The sequence below is a fragment of the Anastrepha ludens genome, chromosome 3, assembly GCF_028408465.1.
Source record: "Anastrepha ludens isolate Willacy chromosome 3, idAnaLude1.1, whole genome shotgun sequence".
Lineage (NCBI taxonomy): Eukaryota > Metazoa > Arthropoda > Insecta > Diptera > Tephritidae > Anastrepha > Anastrepha ludens.
Window position 1 is genome coordinate 88,043,549 of NC_071499.1, and position 16,890 is coordinate 88,060,438.

The 16,890-nt window shown below is 33.1% G+C and overlaps 1 protein-coding gene across 1 annotated transcript in view; it reads left to right on the forward strand.

Annotated features, from left to right (window-relative positions):
• LOC128858409 (uncharacterized) overlaps positions 1–16,890 on the forward strand; it is a 123,870-nt gene that overhangs the window by 86,684 nt on the left and 20,296 nt on the right. The window contains exon 3 of the mRNA XM_054094668.1: positions 9,195–9,369. Within this exon, the coding sequence (XP_053950643.1) occupies positions 9,195–9,369 (175 nt within the window). The remainder of the gene's footprint in view (positions 1–9,194; positions 9,370–16,890) is intronic.

Consider the following 16,890-nt stretch of genomic DNA (forward strand, 5'->3'; position numbering starts at 1 on the left):
GTGGGAAAGCTGACAGACACATCTGAAGTAAGCCCGGCCAATCATTTCGAAAACAAAGGGAGTGACTTCGATTGCAGAGCTTAACACTTACGCAGATAGAAATTTAGATGAGGTAACTAATAACAAATCTCTCCGAAATGATAAAGAAATATGGATTTGAATAAGTTTAGAGGGACTGGTTTGGATTAATTTGTGACTAATGTAACTTGGGAATGGGTCATACCAAGGCAAATTCATAGAAGTGGGAAACTTTTACATGCATTTGGTTTTTGCACCTTGCTGTTGATTGTCAACTATGGTAATTGTCAATGAGCATGTAAACAATCAAAGAAGTAGGAGGCTTTGACATTCCATCCAGCAAATCGCAAAAAAAAAACACATCAGATGCTATAGTGAAGTTACCTCGTGGGGATTCGTCTTGGGTCATACCGGTCTATCGGCCGAAAAAAGGCCTACCTTTAAGAATTTATTTTAGTGGTTTCAAAGGAAGCGTGTATTTATTTTCGATACATGCCATATTGAAGTATGAAAAATAAATTGTTTCTTATCATTCTGTTGCACATCGCGGCGGCATAGCCAAACAGTTTTTAAACCTTCAGTAAAAAAATTAGCACTGCACATATTTTTGTAATACAAAAATTCAATGGGCTATAAAATTTCCTACTCGAAATTTAGATGACAAAAAATAAAATTAAATAGTTTCAAAACCATGCAGGTATTTCAGCAGAAGCATATCTTTCGCAAGTTTATTTCATCTGCGGATCAAACATAATACCCCGTATTTTTTTGAGTTTTCGGTGGTTACTGCTAGAGAATTAAGGAATTACCAATATTTTTATTTAAAGCATTTCAAAAACAAAATTGGATGCTTTATTTTGCGCCACCTTGCGCATTTGTATTAGAATCAAGGCCAATCACTACAAGTTTACGTATTAAGTCGAGAAAAACAATATTTTTCACACAGTGAGTCGAATGGGGCAGCTAAAAAGTATAATATGTATATTTGTTTTTGCACAGGATAGTCATATAGACAATATAAAACGTTTCCCAAAATGTTATTGTAGAATAAATTATCCACTTTGCTTTTTTTCTACAAAAAATTCATGTACGCCTGTCTTTAAAATAAATACCAAGTTTTAACTTTTTTTGTGTTTTTTGTTTGTAAAATTATAGTGCATTCTCAAGTCATATAATTCAAAGATCTAAGCTTTGTACAAAATTCACAAAAACTTGACCAATAGAAACAAAAAAAAATTGAGCAAGATTTCCAACTTCTTATTTAGAATTTTTAGAAAAATAAAATCAATCAGGTTTGTAATTAATTCAATAATAAGTGCGCATTTAAAGTGGCTCAAAGTTCATTTCATTTCATTTCATTTATTGCCCAAAATCATTTTAACATAGGAGTTTACAAAGTTATGATAAAATTAGATTATTTAGCATTATCCTAACATACATTTGTATTTATCTAGGAGTTTAAAACTTATTTTTCTTTTGATTATACAATAGGTTATCATTATTATTTGGAATGTCTTTGGCATAATTTTAAAACTTATTTATATTCTCCCAAAAAGGGTTTAAAAGGAGATAACGTATACTAAACTTCTATAATTTATTTGGCTATAAATTGATCAATGTTATAAACTAAATTTTCATCGTTGAAGTTGTAAATATTGTATCGCCTCTGATAATATATTGCTTTACCATTTTTATGTAACATATTATTATTTTTTAGTATTTTTAAATATATTGGTGATAAATGTTTTTCTGTTAGAGGTAATGATATTTCCCTTGCCTTTGATAGATATTTGTTTATCAGTTCATTTTCTATGAATGTCAGTTTATCAACAAATCATACTGACGATTTCATTAAGAAAAAGTCTATGCGTGATATTTTACATTTTTCATATAAACTTTTATTAGAAACTCTTTTCCGAAAAGTACCACTTCTGTATGGTTGGCGGTTAAGACCGCTACAAATTCTTAAAACATATCGTTCAAATCGTCTTAGTCTCTCCATTTGGTTCGACGAAATGTTGAACCTTATCGGATGAGCATAAGATATGATTGGTCTAATTATTTGTTTGTAAATATTTATTTTAATGCAGTTCGATAGTCCACCCTGCCTTCTTACTAAATTACAATAGCTAAAGAACATTTTTTTGCTTTTGTCAAAATGAAATCTATATGTCTTACAAAGGTGAATTTGCTCAGAGTTCTGGTTGTTTTTTGATCAAATTTTTCGCTGCTGCATTGAGTATTTTCTTTCATATAAAAGACTCCCAAACATGTGCTTTATATGGAAGGAAATTTTCAATTGTCCTATCTAAAGAAAATTGTCAAAAATCAACAAGATTTGTGAGCGGCATCAAACTTACACTTTGTTACTTTAAAATTGAATATACATACTATAAAACTGCATATCCAGAATTTTTCAAAATTCCTTAAAAAAATGTGAAAATATGTAATAAAATGTAGTTTTTTGAAATTTGTTAAATTTTTGTCAATTTTGTAATAAAATAAAATAATATGAACAAAGATGAATGCAAAAAAAAAAATAGTTAAAATTTGGTAATTCGTCGCGCTTCTTTTATCTTGAACACAGGTGTATATAGTATGTAGTAAAAAAACACATTGAAGAGTCGCTAGTAGCGGAATGCGCACACACAGTGCAAACAGATCTTCAACTCGACTCTAGCAAATTTACCTAAGTTCATCTAATACATATTCAAACAACTGTATAAAGTTTATAATTGAAACAAAAGCACAATAAATAGACGGCATCGCAAATTTTACCCACTAAGCGTAGTACTTCATGTGCAATAATTATGCGCATACATACATGTGTACATACATATTTATGAGCTCGCACGTATCAGTGCACTTGTATGATATATGAGGTATACTTTGAAGCGTTGTTCGTTTTTCGTTTTTGGTTTTTTTGTTTTCTTTTGCAAAATTCAAACAAACTTTGTGTCTAATCAAGCATAGTGAAGGTGTCCCATTGTCATTGAATAGGTATGTGTGTATATATGTATGTACAAGTGTGCATTCATTCTAATTATTGCTTTATCAGAGCGCAAAGATATTCCTTATCACTCGAAGTGGTGGTATACATTTTTTGTATGGTCATGTATATTTATATTTATATATACAAACATACATATATTCCGCATTGTGCAATTTGTTGGTGCATTGTTGTCGCATTGTCAATATTCAATGCCAACCGGAATTTATGCTACGAAATGCTTAGACCGTCTTGCTTTTGCCTCATAAAAGGGAGATTAACTGCTGGGAATGTATATACAGTTGTGATAAAAAGAAGTGCACATTAATATTAAAATCAATATCAACCATACTGTCGATCCAAATGATTATAGTAACTGTAGAGCAGCAAATGCCAGCTAAAGCTATGTGAAGCACCCCTGTACTACTTGAAGCATTGCTGTATTTTTGTGCAAATACAACTCTGTAGAAAAATATAAAAAATAAAAAAAATAAATAATTGGCGCGTACACTTCTGGAGGTTTGCCATTGCCTGCCGAGGGGCGACCGCTATTAGAAAAATGTTTTTATTAATTTTGCTTTCACCGAGATTCGAACCAACGACCTCTCTGTGAATTCTGAATGGTAATCACGCACCAACCCATTCGGCTACGGCGGCCGCCAATTTATTAAAGGAGGAAGAAAACTGAAGATGGAGTTACTCCCTGATTAAGAGTTATACTAATCATGCGTGTTTCTTTCTAATCAAATTACATAAGCGCCTCAAAACCATCATTAAATTCCATAAATCCATAGAATTTCTATTTATTGAGTTGGGCTATATTTGACTTTTTAATTAACAGCACAAACTAGGATTGATTGTAATAAAAACAGAAAAAAAAAAAAACACAAATTGGTGGTTCATAAGGTGTCATAAGTGTCGTTTTGTCATATGTCGCAAAGTTTTTAGAGGTTAAGTAAATACTTCGAGCAGTGACGCCCAGTAAACTGAGCTGAACAACAACTCTTAGCATACTCGTAGAAAACCAGCGCGAGAAATTTCAGGAATGGTCTTAGAACGAAAACCTCAAGTTTATAGGCGCAGAGGGCGGCCCAAAGGGTCCTGGCTACGCCAAAAAGTCTTCACCAAAAATTATCCAGCAACAATCTCACCTGGACACAAGCTAAACAAACAGCCAGCAAAACAACCAACAGAAGAAAGTGGAAATCAGTGACTTTGACATATGCCAGGACCGCCTAATAGTCAGCGTGGCAACATTAGCTATTATAAAATATATACATTTTTTTTTGCCAACACTGTATGTATATGTGCATGTAAACATATTTACAAATTTGTATACTATTCAAAAGCGTTTTGTGCCGTGCAAAAATCAATACAAAGGCGCCAACTGTGCACTGCCTCATTGCAATTGTAAGCGACGACGTTGACACTGCAACGCTTCTAGAGAATTAATGCAACAGCACGTTTATATTTAATAATGCCCACTTATGTGCTTAGATACTTATGTAATTTTGTGTACTTACATATACATATGTATGTCTATTTGTGCAGTTCAAGGTGGAGGAGGCGTCTTTTTTACCTTTCAGTTTTGTTGCTTGACTTTGCTGCTCTCCTATGGTCGGCCATATCAATGCATGTAATCATGCTTGCTTACAAGTTTACAAATTTACATGCATACATACATATGTGCATATATACCTGTTTACACATAATTTCTATAAAATACCTTATGGTACCTGTAAATGCGCCGTTTCATTATCACCTGAAAGGGTGATTGTTTGTTCGCTTGTTTGCTTTTTTTTTTCTAAGCATATTAGCCTCGCTGGTGAACATTAACGTTTGCTTTCATGAAATTGCACTTTACTTTTGCGAATAACTAAATGCCTCCAAATAAAGCGTTTCGATTGTAAATTAAATTATTTTTATTTATATTATCGTTTGTTTGCCTTTTACAGTGCCTGATTAGATTCTTTGAATCAAAGGAATAATAAAAACACATTTTTCAGATAAAAAAATATTATGTAAATGGATATACATATAATGGAAATCCATGTTTTTACTTTCATCTCCAACAGATACCGCATTGAATGTAAAGTCTATTTGGTTTTTTTATTTTTGTACATTACGGTTAATAACACTTTGGAACGCATACGAGAGTTGTCTTTTACATTTTGCGCCCAATAATAAAAGCTGTAAAATAATATTGAAAATGGCGTTATTGTTTTTCAAAACATTCTCCTTAGAAGTCAATACACATCTGCATTCGCTTCATTAAATTTTCATAGCACCTTTGCCACTCAGAAGTGGATAACTACAAAACGAGCTGCTTGAGGCTTGACCTAGCATTTTATTTTTAATGTTCGGGAACAAAAATAATCGGCATAATCGGCCAAACCGGAGCTGTTAGAGGCGTGAGCCATTAATTTGATATTTTGAGTGCTAAAACACTCTTGTGTGAGCCGATACGTGAGAGCCGCCCGCACTGTGTTGGTGAGGGATAATTCGTCCTCGTCGTTTGGTTTCCCCAAATTCTCTGAAAAATTTTGTCTGGCCAACAAATGGTTGTGTGCCACTCAAAATTGATTGTTTAAATTGCGCTAATGGTAAAGCTGGTAGATTTTCCGAAAAAATAGGTGACTATTCGCTTTGAGGTGCTTCTTCTGTGAACAATTTTTGTTGGATTAAACTTGTCTTTAAACATTCATACTAGCGATTGCTGCATTGTTTCCGGCTCACATGAATAGTTCCATGATTTGTATCCTGTTACAATATCATAGATGTGTTTTGAGCCACCACGGCGGAATTTCTCCAACATTTCTGTGCACCAATCGACACTAGCCATTTTTTTGGGCAATTGTCAAATTATGCAATATCCAATGAGAACAAATCTGTTTGACGACGTAATGTTTAATATCGAATGTATGCTGGTGTCACTAATAGATATTTCTCGATATGCACATGACGATCTTGCGTCATCAATTGACGCACAGCATCGAATGTTTCTGGAACAACAACCGTTTTTGGTTGACCTTCGCGAAATTCATCATGCAAGAATCGACGGCCATGTTGCAGCAGGTTGTACAGGCATGTCACAGTGGCTAAGTGTGGTGCGTCAACGGTAAAAATTGCTCTCCTGTCTCGGTAATTCACGTCGACTATCGTAATACATCATCGTAGGAAAATTTTCATGAGTTAATTCCATCTTTTGCACGAAATTAATTGTTCAACTCACTGAAAAAAAGAGCAAAGGAGTTTGTGAAGACTTTTCGATAAAAATATAGATTTATAGCTCATCACGCTCATCACACGTAGTAGCAGAGGCGATCTTGTTAAATGCGGTCGAAGTTGACAGGCATGTTAGTAGTCGTAGCATCGCCCAGGATCTGTAGAGCGACCATAAAACAGTTTATTGTGTATTTATTTTGCTACAAATTAATATTTATAATTTTTTATACATACCTACATACATCGTATAGATGCTTATGTATTGGTATGCTAAATTTTTGTAAAAAAAAATACATCTGCCTTTTCATGAAAAATGTAACCGTGAATAAACAATTTCAATTCAAGTCAGTCAGCCACGATTTGTGCGAATTATGAGTCCGGCCGACTTGAAAGAAGTAGTTTCGAGAAAAACGCGTTTAAGATGTTTGTTACTCTACGCCTAGAATTGAGATCAGCTGCACTAAAATGCAAAACAGTTGTGTTAATACATTTTTCCAGCCTTTAATACCTTTCCTGCATCTTTTAAGCAACAAAATTTGGTTTTATGAAATTTCGACACTGGCCTAAACCTTTAATTCTAGCATTGAATAGCTTCCCAATTATCAAATTTTAAAACCTTTATTTTTAACTTTAAATTTTTAAGTATTATTTCATTGCTGACTCTGACTTTTACTACTAAAATAGTTTACTTACGCACTTCGTGCCGGTCTACATAATAAGTAGTGCGGAGATAACGCCACCGTTATTGCAACACTTTGTTGCAACTAATTATTAATAACTATGCAACACTTTGTTCCACATTCTACTAACCTAAATTCAGAATTTTCTGCGCCACTAATTTTTCCCCTGCTAAAATATGACCAAATGCCGCCACCACCGCCACCTCAACATCGACGTCTACGTCACCAAGTTTTGCCAGGCTTTTATTTCGTTAATGCCACATAAAACTATGCAGAGCAACAAAACAGTAGAAATACATAAGTATATAGTAATTGTTAATAGAAAAAATTGGAAATTTTAACTCCATAATAATCACCTATAAATATACCACCAATTAAAATTCAAATGCTAGCAAAAAGTTGCCACGCGGTATCTAACGATGGCGCAAGCAATTTGGGTTTTTCCTAATATGTAGCAAAAAACGAAGAACAAACAAATTCAACTCCAACCGTCAGTATTAAGTACGTAGTAGTTAAGAAGCAGCAAAAAGAGCCAACAGAAAAGTTTAAAAATTACTCAAAAAAACAAGCAAAAACTTCAAGTGGCCTGCTCATACGCAATGCCCCCCATCGCTTATCAGTTGCAATTAAAATTCAAACATTCTTCTTTTTCTGCATTTTCCAACGACAAATCAATTGCGGGGAGTACTAGGAAGTGGGTAATTTTTGCATAAATTGTATTAAAATTATGCGCATAAATGTTTGTCTCCTCTTATTTGCCAAGTGGCGATTAGCTATAGCTGTTGGTATGTGCGAGTATAGTAGTTACACTTAGTTGGTGAAGTGACAGGGAAAATATCGAAATAAAAAAGTTTTATGAAGTCAACGTATTTTAAAAACATTTATAGTAAAAAGTGGTTAATTCTCTTATCGTAAGTTCTACTTGTTAAATGTTGCATATATACATACATACATATATATGTGGAATACATATGCATGTGTGCGTGTAGAGTGGCTGAGCATACAACAGTCGGGAGTTAGTCATTTGTTATTTTTCCGTAACAAATGGTAAACGTTTAGGTTTTTTCTTCGTTCCAAGTTAATAAATTACCTTTTGCGATTTTCATTGTAATGACTTCCTCAATTATTATATTACATAGCCATAACTCATTAACCTACTGAAATATCAGCATTGCAGTCAAATTGAAAAGTTAAAAGCGCTTACGTACATATCTTTACTAGGCATAATTATTTAATTATTTTAAATATTTAATTACTTATTTTTGTAGTTGATTTGCATATTTTGTTTCAAGTTATTGATATTTTTTTAATAAATTTTTCAAATTTTTTGTTTAAAATTTAATGTAAATAATTAAATTTATAATTAATAATTTTTTAATCATTCTTTTAAATTCAATTTTTTTATGAAATCCTTGAAATTAAATATTTTTTATTATTTTAAACTTCTAATTGATTAATTTTGTTTTTATTTCATTTGATTTTCTTTAAGCAACTAAATATCAAAACGAAAACAGAAAGCAAAATTTAAAATGTACCAAACAAAAATGTTTAAATTTTAATGCAATAATTTTGCGTTTTACATTTCAATTAAATAATTATTTTGCTTCACTTTTAAATATTTGTTTTTATAATTTTTCTTTTTGTTATTTCATTTTAATTTTTGGGTTGCCATTTTCATGACAACTTCTATAAAAATGTTTTCTGCCTGTCAGACAATGCCCAGTAATAGCAAATTTATATTGCTAGCAATTTGACAGGTTGACAAAGTTCATCAAATACCAAAAAAAAATTCAAAAATTTTTGTTTTATTTTAGATAAATATGCAGAAATGAACGCAGCTTTTTTTTTTACTTAGGGAGGCATAGTAAATTGAAAACTTTGAAGCCTTTTTTCTCTACATTTTGGTTTTTGGCTTACCGCACTATGGAAGTAAATGAGTGATATGCCCTTAGTTTAGTGAAGAGTCGCACAACTTCATCAGCTTTAAAATTTCCCTCTACGCCGCAACGGTACAATTACCCCCATGTCTCAACTATCTCATATCTCTTCATGGCTACAATGGCGGTTGTCGACATTTTTGTGAGGATTTTTATAGTCGTCTGGTTATAAGTGAAAATGTCGACATCCTCTCCATCGTAATGTCATATACCAAATGATTGTTGAATGTTATAACTTTTCACATACTTCTTATAATTAATAACAAAAATATAATTACTTGAGGAATAATCACTGAATATATTCTTTAATCATCGACGTTTTTTTTATTTTTTTCTCTATTGCAGAAATGGGAATTATTCGTGCTTAGTCGACTCGGCTGGGACTTATCATCCGTGACGCCTTTGGATTTTCTTGAATTGTTACTAATCCGCCTGCCAATTATGAGTAAAGAATGTCCAGATCTGAGCCTCGATAAAGTAAGACAACATGCGCAGGCCTTCATATGTTTAGCAGCCAAAGGTAAGAGTATAAAAAGTATCGAACTTAGTTATTTAATTTATAGTTAGACTTTGCTTTTGAAAGAATCTCGCTTTCTTTTTTTCTGTCAAACCAGTTAGTTGATCCTGAAGTTCAATGAGGCTAGATCATATAATCTTTAAAGTATAAATATACAATTAAATATACAACCTTTTCAATTAGATGAATACAATGTCCATTATAGTGAAATAATTTATGTAAAATATTAAAATAAAAATCATATTTATTTCACTTGAAGTCGTCAACATACCATGCTGGATTCTTATCACTTCATTCATGCCTCAATCTTAAATAATTTCTGCTGTTTAACCCTTACCGATTTTTCGCTGCCAATATCGACAGCCATCTACACCATATCCTTTGAAAGCAGTTGCCCACCACTGACTGGCGTTAGTCGGTCTGCTTTTATGTCTACGGCAGACAAATTTTTAAAGCATAAGGCGAAAAAAGCAAAATATAAAATGTTAATAACAAATCGCTAACCACGCAAATAACCTGTCTGCGGTTTTTTCACGGCATTATCAGCTGCAGCAGGAGACAACATAAAAAAGAACCAACGAGGCAAAGCGAACGCCTGAGTTCCTATTGCCTGCCACACCAAATGCTCTTGGTTGGTTCATTATGAAACACTTTTTAATGTCTTGGCGTGTGGCTGCAGGATGCACATCGTAGAGAGTCTGAGCTATGGAGTATGAACGAACTCCTTTTGATTTCGACAGAAGTCCGGCTTTATTGCTGTTGCGGTTGCTTTTCGCGCACAGCTTCGAAGTTTAGTATACAAAAAGGCAACATTGATTTTATATTGATTTTGTATTCATTGAAAATTGCATGCGCTCACTGATGTACTAACACAACACACATATACATACGCACACAAACACACTTAACTAACTGATTGGCTGACTGAGTGGCAGGCCCTTTGGAGTGCTGTGCTGCGAATGTTACACCGCATTCCAGCTAATTCATTATTGATTGACTCAAGCGAAGGATTACTTTTTTACATAAATAATTATTTGCGTGGTTTAGTTAAGTCTTTGATGGATTTGTGAATGTGTTTTAAGCAGAGAGGAGTCTAGATGAAAAGCCAAGAGAAATAAATACTGGTATATTCTTGTTTGAAAACAAAAAAAAAATCGTTTGTAGTTCTACATATGTACATATGTATGTATGTAAATCCATTGTGTAGTACTTGTAATATAAGCGATTCCCTGTCAAGTGATTCAAGTATTTCGTACATTTTCGTCGATTTTTCTGAAAATCGGTTTATTTGTAGGCTTGAGTGTATAAGAAGTGCATGGAGAAAATTTTGAAATAGAAATGATTTATTTTGGGATTTATTCAATGTTGAACGTATGTAGTGGTTAGGGTTGATATAGTGTTTTTCAAAGTAAAATGTCTTCGATTCTTCTTAACAATGAAATATTTTTTTTTGAATTTAAAAAATTTTTTTTTTTTGTTCAAAATGTTCGGTACATTTTTTGTTGTAGTTCTTGAAATAAATGTTTGTTTTGAAATATATTTAAAAAAATATTTTTTTTTAAATTTATTTTTTATGTATATTTTCTTGTTTATTTATTTTTTTAATTATTTTTGTTTATTTATTTTTTTAATTAATTTTTTTATTAGTTTATTTTTTACTTATAAAAAAAATTTTTTTTTAATTTTTATTTTTTTACTAATTTTTTTATTTTCTACTTTTTTTTAATTATTTTTTTATTTTATAAGAACTGAGACTATACTCAGCAATCCTTGAAAGTTTCATAATGGAATTCCTATAACTTTTCGTGTTATTCATTCTTTCGTTACTGTAAAATTTTGGCTTGAAATGGGTTGAGGTACCGCAGAGATATTTCACAGACAAACCAAATACAAGATGATACTGGAAAACGATTTAAAAGGGCCATAAATCACATATATCATACTATATGTATTAGGCACCTAATCCTTTCCGCCCGTAATCTTTCGTTGGTGTAGAGCTACTGAATCTAGTGAGGGAACTAAGGTAATGCTACTTGGGCAATACTTTCACTCGCATATATTCAATATTGTATGAATATTTGGCCGTTACAAAGACTTATTCACGCCGGATACCATACAATTTCAATCAACTGCTTCAAAAATTGGTTGAAACGAATGCAGAAGTGTATTAATCCTGTTGGACAATATTGCGAAAAACAATTAAGATATTTTCGATTATATATATTTATTATTCTAATCTACCTCAAGACTTAACAACCAATCTTGGTGTATGAGCGATTCCATGTCAAGTGAGCCAATGCTTTTCACAATTCAAAAAGCGAAAAAAATACGTAATCCACTTCCGTAAACTTTCTTAAACTTTTCATATAATGTAGTCAATTTAAGTAATAATTAAATTTTACTATCAAAATAATTGTTCTCCGGTTTACTACTTTTCGTGCACTTTTGTTTGTTTCGTAATAATCGTCTACCCGTGCCCCGCTATTGTCGAGTTGTTGAAAACGTCCAGCGTACGTTTTCTTTGCATAATACTCAAGTGGCAATGAGACAAAGACTCGCTGGAAGATATGACTGTATGGAGTGGTTTTTGGCTAGGTGGAATTATGACCGAAATTGGGAGAAGTTGGGCTTGACACCATTTTCTTCCAACAAGGCGGAGCACGTGGAACAATCGAGTCATTGCGGAAAAAGTTTCACGATTCTATTCTTTCTAGAAATTTTGACATTGGGTGGCCTCCAAGAAGACGTGATTTAGACCATTTTTTTCCTTGTTCACTCCTCTCGGGAGCATAAGGCCTGTTGTTTTTGCACCGTCCCATGAGATGTCGGCATCTGATAGTTCGCGCAGCATCGACCTTCTCCATGAGTTTTTTGGTCGACCGCGACCTCTGCTCCCTTGCGGGTTTCGGTCCAGTGCCATCCTCGTGAAGCTATCTGGTGGCTTTCTCAGTGTGTGACCTATTAATCTCCACAGTGCGTTGTTACTGATGGTGTTTAGCCAGAATATTCTGCAGATGATGCGGAGGCATTTGTTGATGAAGGATTGTAGCCTCTGTGTGATGGTGTTAGATACCAGCCATGTTTCGCTTCCGTACAACAATACTGCCTTTACGTATGAGCCAAATACTCGTAGTTTAGTGCGTCTGGAGATTTGCGAATTTCCCATATTGCATCTATTCGCCCGAATGCTGCCATTGCTTTGTTTAGCTGCAGTTGACATCTTCATCTGCTTCACCGTCTGCCGTGATGATATAGCCGAGATAGCAGAAGCTTTCAACGAATCCGTCAACCAATATCTGCCTTGCGTTATTGTGGTTAACTCTCATGGCCTTGTTCTCTTGGCGATGTTGACCTCCAGTCCCACGGTGCGTGCCAGCGCGACTAGTTTGTGCGCCTTCGCTTGCATGTCAGAGAGTTTGTGAGAGAGGAGGCAGATGTCATCGGCGAAGTCCAGACCCTCAAGATGTCTGGTGAAAGTCCTTACGATGCCTTTTTTGTGTAGGGGCAGTTGGCTCATGACGCCACCAAGGACGCTGGCGAAGAGAACGGGCGACAGGGGACAATCTTGCCTTGCGTTGGTAGTGAATGGATCGCTGATATCACCTTTGCGAAGCATAACCATTGGACTACCTTATTTGGGGGTTTTTGAAGTTATTAGTTTTTTTGAAAAAAAAAAAAAACAAGATTCTCTTCTTCATGCTTTGAAAGTCAATATTCGGCATGCCGTTCGTAACGCATGACCTGCTTTAGTGGAGAATGAGCTTTAAAATTGAGTTCATGGGATTCGTTCCTGCAAGAAAAGCTGTGAAGGCCATTTGATTGAAGTTATATTCAAAACTTAATTATATCGATTGTACTTCACATTAAATAGAAAACATTTTTTTCAAAATAATCATCACTCTTAAAACTGCTCACATGGATAATTTCTTCAGGCAGAAGTTGAACTAAAATTCCCTCCTGAGTATCAAAGCAATTAGTTCACATTTTTAGAGATGTAAAACAAATTACAAACCATTAAGATCTTTATGCCAAAATATCAATATGTTTACGCTTATTGGATAATTGATACATCATCTAGCATAAAAAAGGTTTCTACCGCAAAGGTTTTCCCTGGCGAAACTCAATTTTTGCAAATTATGTAGATATTTCTCTAGCTTCATTCAACATGTAACCGTGGTGGAAATTCAATGAGGGTCGACAGTGACTAGCAGGATAAGACTCCCGAGTTTTTAGGCATACAGCAGATTCTTTATCCAGCTGATTAAATATTTGAAAGAGGTTCACATAAATGCCATTTACCGATTTCGTTTCCATTTAAATTTGGTTATCCCTTCGGCTAACACGTGGCTAACTCAAGCGTTTGCGAAATTAAAACAGTGGCGAAATGAAATTTTATACTATTAACCGAAATCAATTAAAAAAAGCACAAAAGCGCCGACATTAATCGGCCAAACGGCAGTCAAATTTGAGTAGTAACATCCGGACTAACGGTTGGTCAAAAGTCACTCGCGTGGAACAGATTTATGAGTATGGAAAAATAAAAAGTGAGAAGTGCCGCATGATCTCGGGTAATGTGTAAAATAGCAACAACAATAGTATTCACTTACGAATCACCAATCGATTTTATTGATCAAGCGGCGGGTTCATGATATTTAAAATGATGGAGGTTGACTAAAAAGAGGGTGGAAAAGATTAAACGAATAAAAAGATCGCACTCTTGCGGTCAGACAATGGTGTACCAAGGATAGTGATTAACCCTGTAGAAGCTGGTGGCGGATATGTGTTCGTGGGCGCTAGTTCATGGGTGGCTGTGTGCACGCATGCACATACATATGTATGTATAAGTATGTACAGCATGCGAAAAAATATAGCAGTTCAACATTTTGAAAAGTTTTGACTATCTATTGCTTTAGTTTCCAATTTAAAGTATTTTTCTACAAAAATATAGTTCATTCAAGGCCATATTAATCCAAGTTTCAAACTTTGTACAAGATTTATAAAAATTAAATTGAACAAAATTCACAACATCGTCAGGAAAAAATTATAAAAAATCAACGGGATTTTCGAGCAACTTCAAACTTGCACTTTATTATACTAAAATTTAATACATTTGAAATTTTAAGAAAATATGTCCAGTTTTTCTAATTTTAGTATAAAGTTTGAAACTTGAATTAATGGTTATTTTTTGTTAGGCAATGAGCTTTTATAAAAAAAATAATAAAAACAAAAAAAAAAAATAAAAAAAATAAACAAAAAATAATAAAAACAAAAAAATAAAATGAAAAAAATTATAAAAACAAAAAAAAATTATTAAAACAAAAAAAAAAAATAAAAAAAATTATAAAAACAAAAAAAAAATAAATAAAAAAAATTATAAAAAAAAAAAATTAAAAAAATTATAAAAAAAAAAATTAAAAAAATTATAAAAAAAATTATAAAAAAAAAATAAAAAAAGTATAAAAAAAAATACTCAAAACCGGTCGAAAAGTTGATGTGTCGCACACTGGGGATTTTTGTACAGAGATGCGGAAAAAAGTATACATCCCAAAAAATATTTACATTTTTACTACTAACGAAGTTGTATATATTTGTGTATGAAAAGAACATGTTTAAAAACTATTTTAAAAAAAAATTTAAAAAAAAAACAATGTTTTTTAAAATCCATAAATTTTAATTTTTTTTTTTTTTTGTTATTAATATAAGCCAGCAAATATTTACGCACGGGATACATGTAAGTTCATAATTCTGAATTACCCTCAAAATGTCAAAACAAAATTAAAAGTGTTTCGTTATCATTATGCACACACTAGAAAGCGTTTAGTTATTATCATTGCCAAAAAATAATCAGTGGCGCCTGGTGGCACCTGCAATTGATTAAAACTGAAAGAGACGCTATTAACCCTAAAGCACACAATTTGAAAAATGACAAATTCACACAAATGAGCCTCTGAGGCTCATATATAAGAAAAAGTAAATATATTGATGAAATGGTATTTTTATAACTCAAATCTTTATTTCATGAAAAAAAAAACATAAATTGACAAATTTTTATTTATTACATATTTAATTCATTTATTGTTTTCGCAATTTTGGCAAATTTTGGTTGTTTGAGAATGCTCATTACAGACGTTTTTGTTACAAATTTTACAACATTGCTTTTGCATTCTTGCTTTTTTTGAAGGGAAAATATAGCAACGTTTTCTTTTATTATTGTTGTCATTGCTACTTACAGGCAATACATCGTTGCGAATTTGCAAAATATCTGAAATTGCGCTTTGTGTCTCCATTCTCATGTGTGGTTTTTTCTGCCTTTTCAATATCATAGGTTCCACTAACTGCTCACAAAGTTCTCTGAGAAAAAGGTGTCGACGGTTAGACTTTCCGCTGTTCCATAAAGAATTTTGTTTTGTCCATATAATGTATGCTGAAATTCCTGCTGCATCCAACATATTCATAAAAAATGCAAGAGGCCAACGGTTCGTTTTGCGTTTTGTCATGTATTCATGTACAAGTTAGTCGAATGTATCAACACCACCCTTGGTTTCATTATAAAACATATTTATTTCTGAAATATTTTTTTCACCGTTTTTCAAAATATTGCATGTGTGATGCATTGTTGACAAAAAAATAACTGCCTTGCCGACTTTTGGAACATGTGAAGCAATAGTTATATTTTTCTGAAAGCCAAATATTGTAGATGAAACTGCTCTTTTTCTGTTGGGCAAAAATTCAGGCGGGATGCAAGCCTTATTTTTTCTCAAAGTTCCAACGATAGTGAGTCCTTTACCAAGAAGGTTTTCTGCTAATTCTTTACTTGTGAAATAGTTATCCATTGATATATTTCGGTTTGTCCCGTAATCGGGTTCACAAAGTCGTTCAACGACATTTTTAGCAAGGCCAACACTTCTCGTATTTCCTTCTTTTCCTGTATAAGGAATTCCTCGAAGAGGATATGCGTTTTTGCTGTCACACAGCCACCAAATTTGTATGCCGTATTTGTCAGGCTTAGAAGGAAGATACTGAATAAAGCAACAGCGGCTTCGACATGGCATGAGTTGTTCATCGACAACTAAATATTCACTTGGCATATAATATTTACCTAAATTGTGATTAACCATATCCCAAATATTTTGAATAGGGGACAACTTATCCCCTAGTCGTCGTGAGGATCTGGTCAATTTGTCATCGAAACGTATAAAACGCAATAATTCCTCAAATCTGCGACTTGACATACTTGCTTTGAAAATTGTTATTCCATAAAGCCGATCCCAAAATAAACGGTAATTTTGATTGTTTGATTTCATATGTCCTGCTGTCATAAGAAGTCCGAAGAAAGATAATAACTCATCATTGTCTAGTGCTTTCCATTTTATCGACTGATTAGCATATACCCTTTCCGCTTCTTGATTAGTGTATTGGATTATTTGTGCACAAACTTCATTGGAAATGAACAGTCTGAAGCAATCAAGTATATTTTCCAAAGTTTTCCCTGGAGGCAATAAAACCTTATTAACTTTGCCTTTT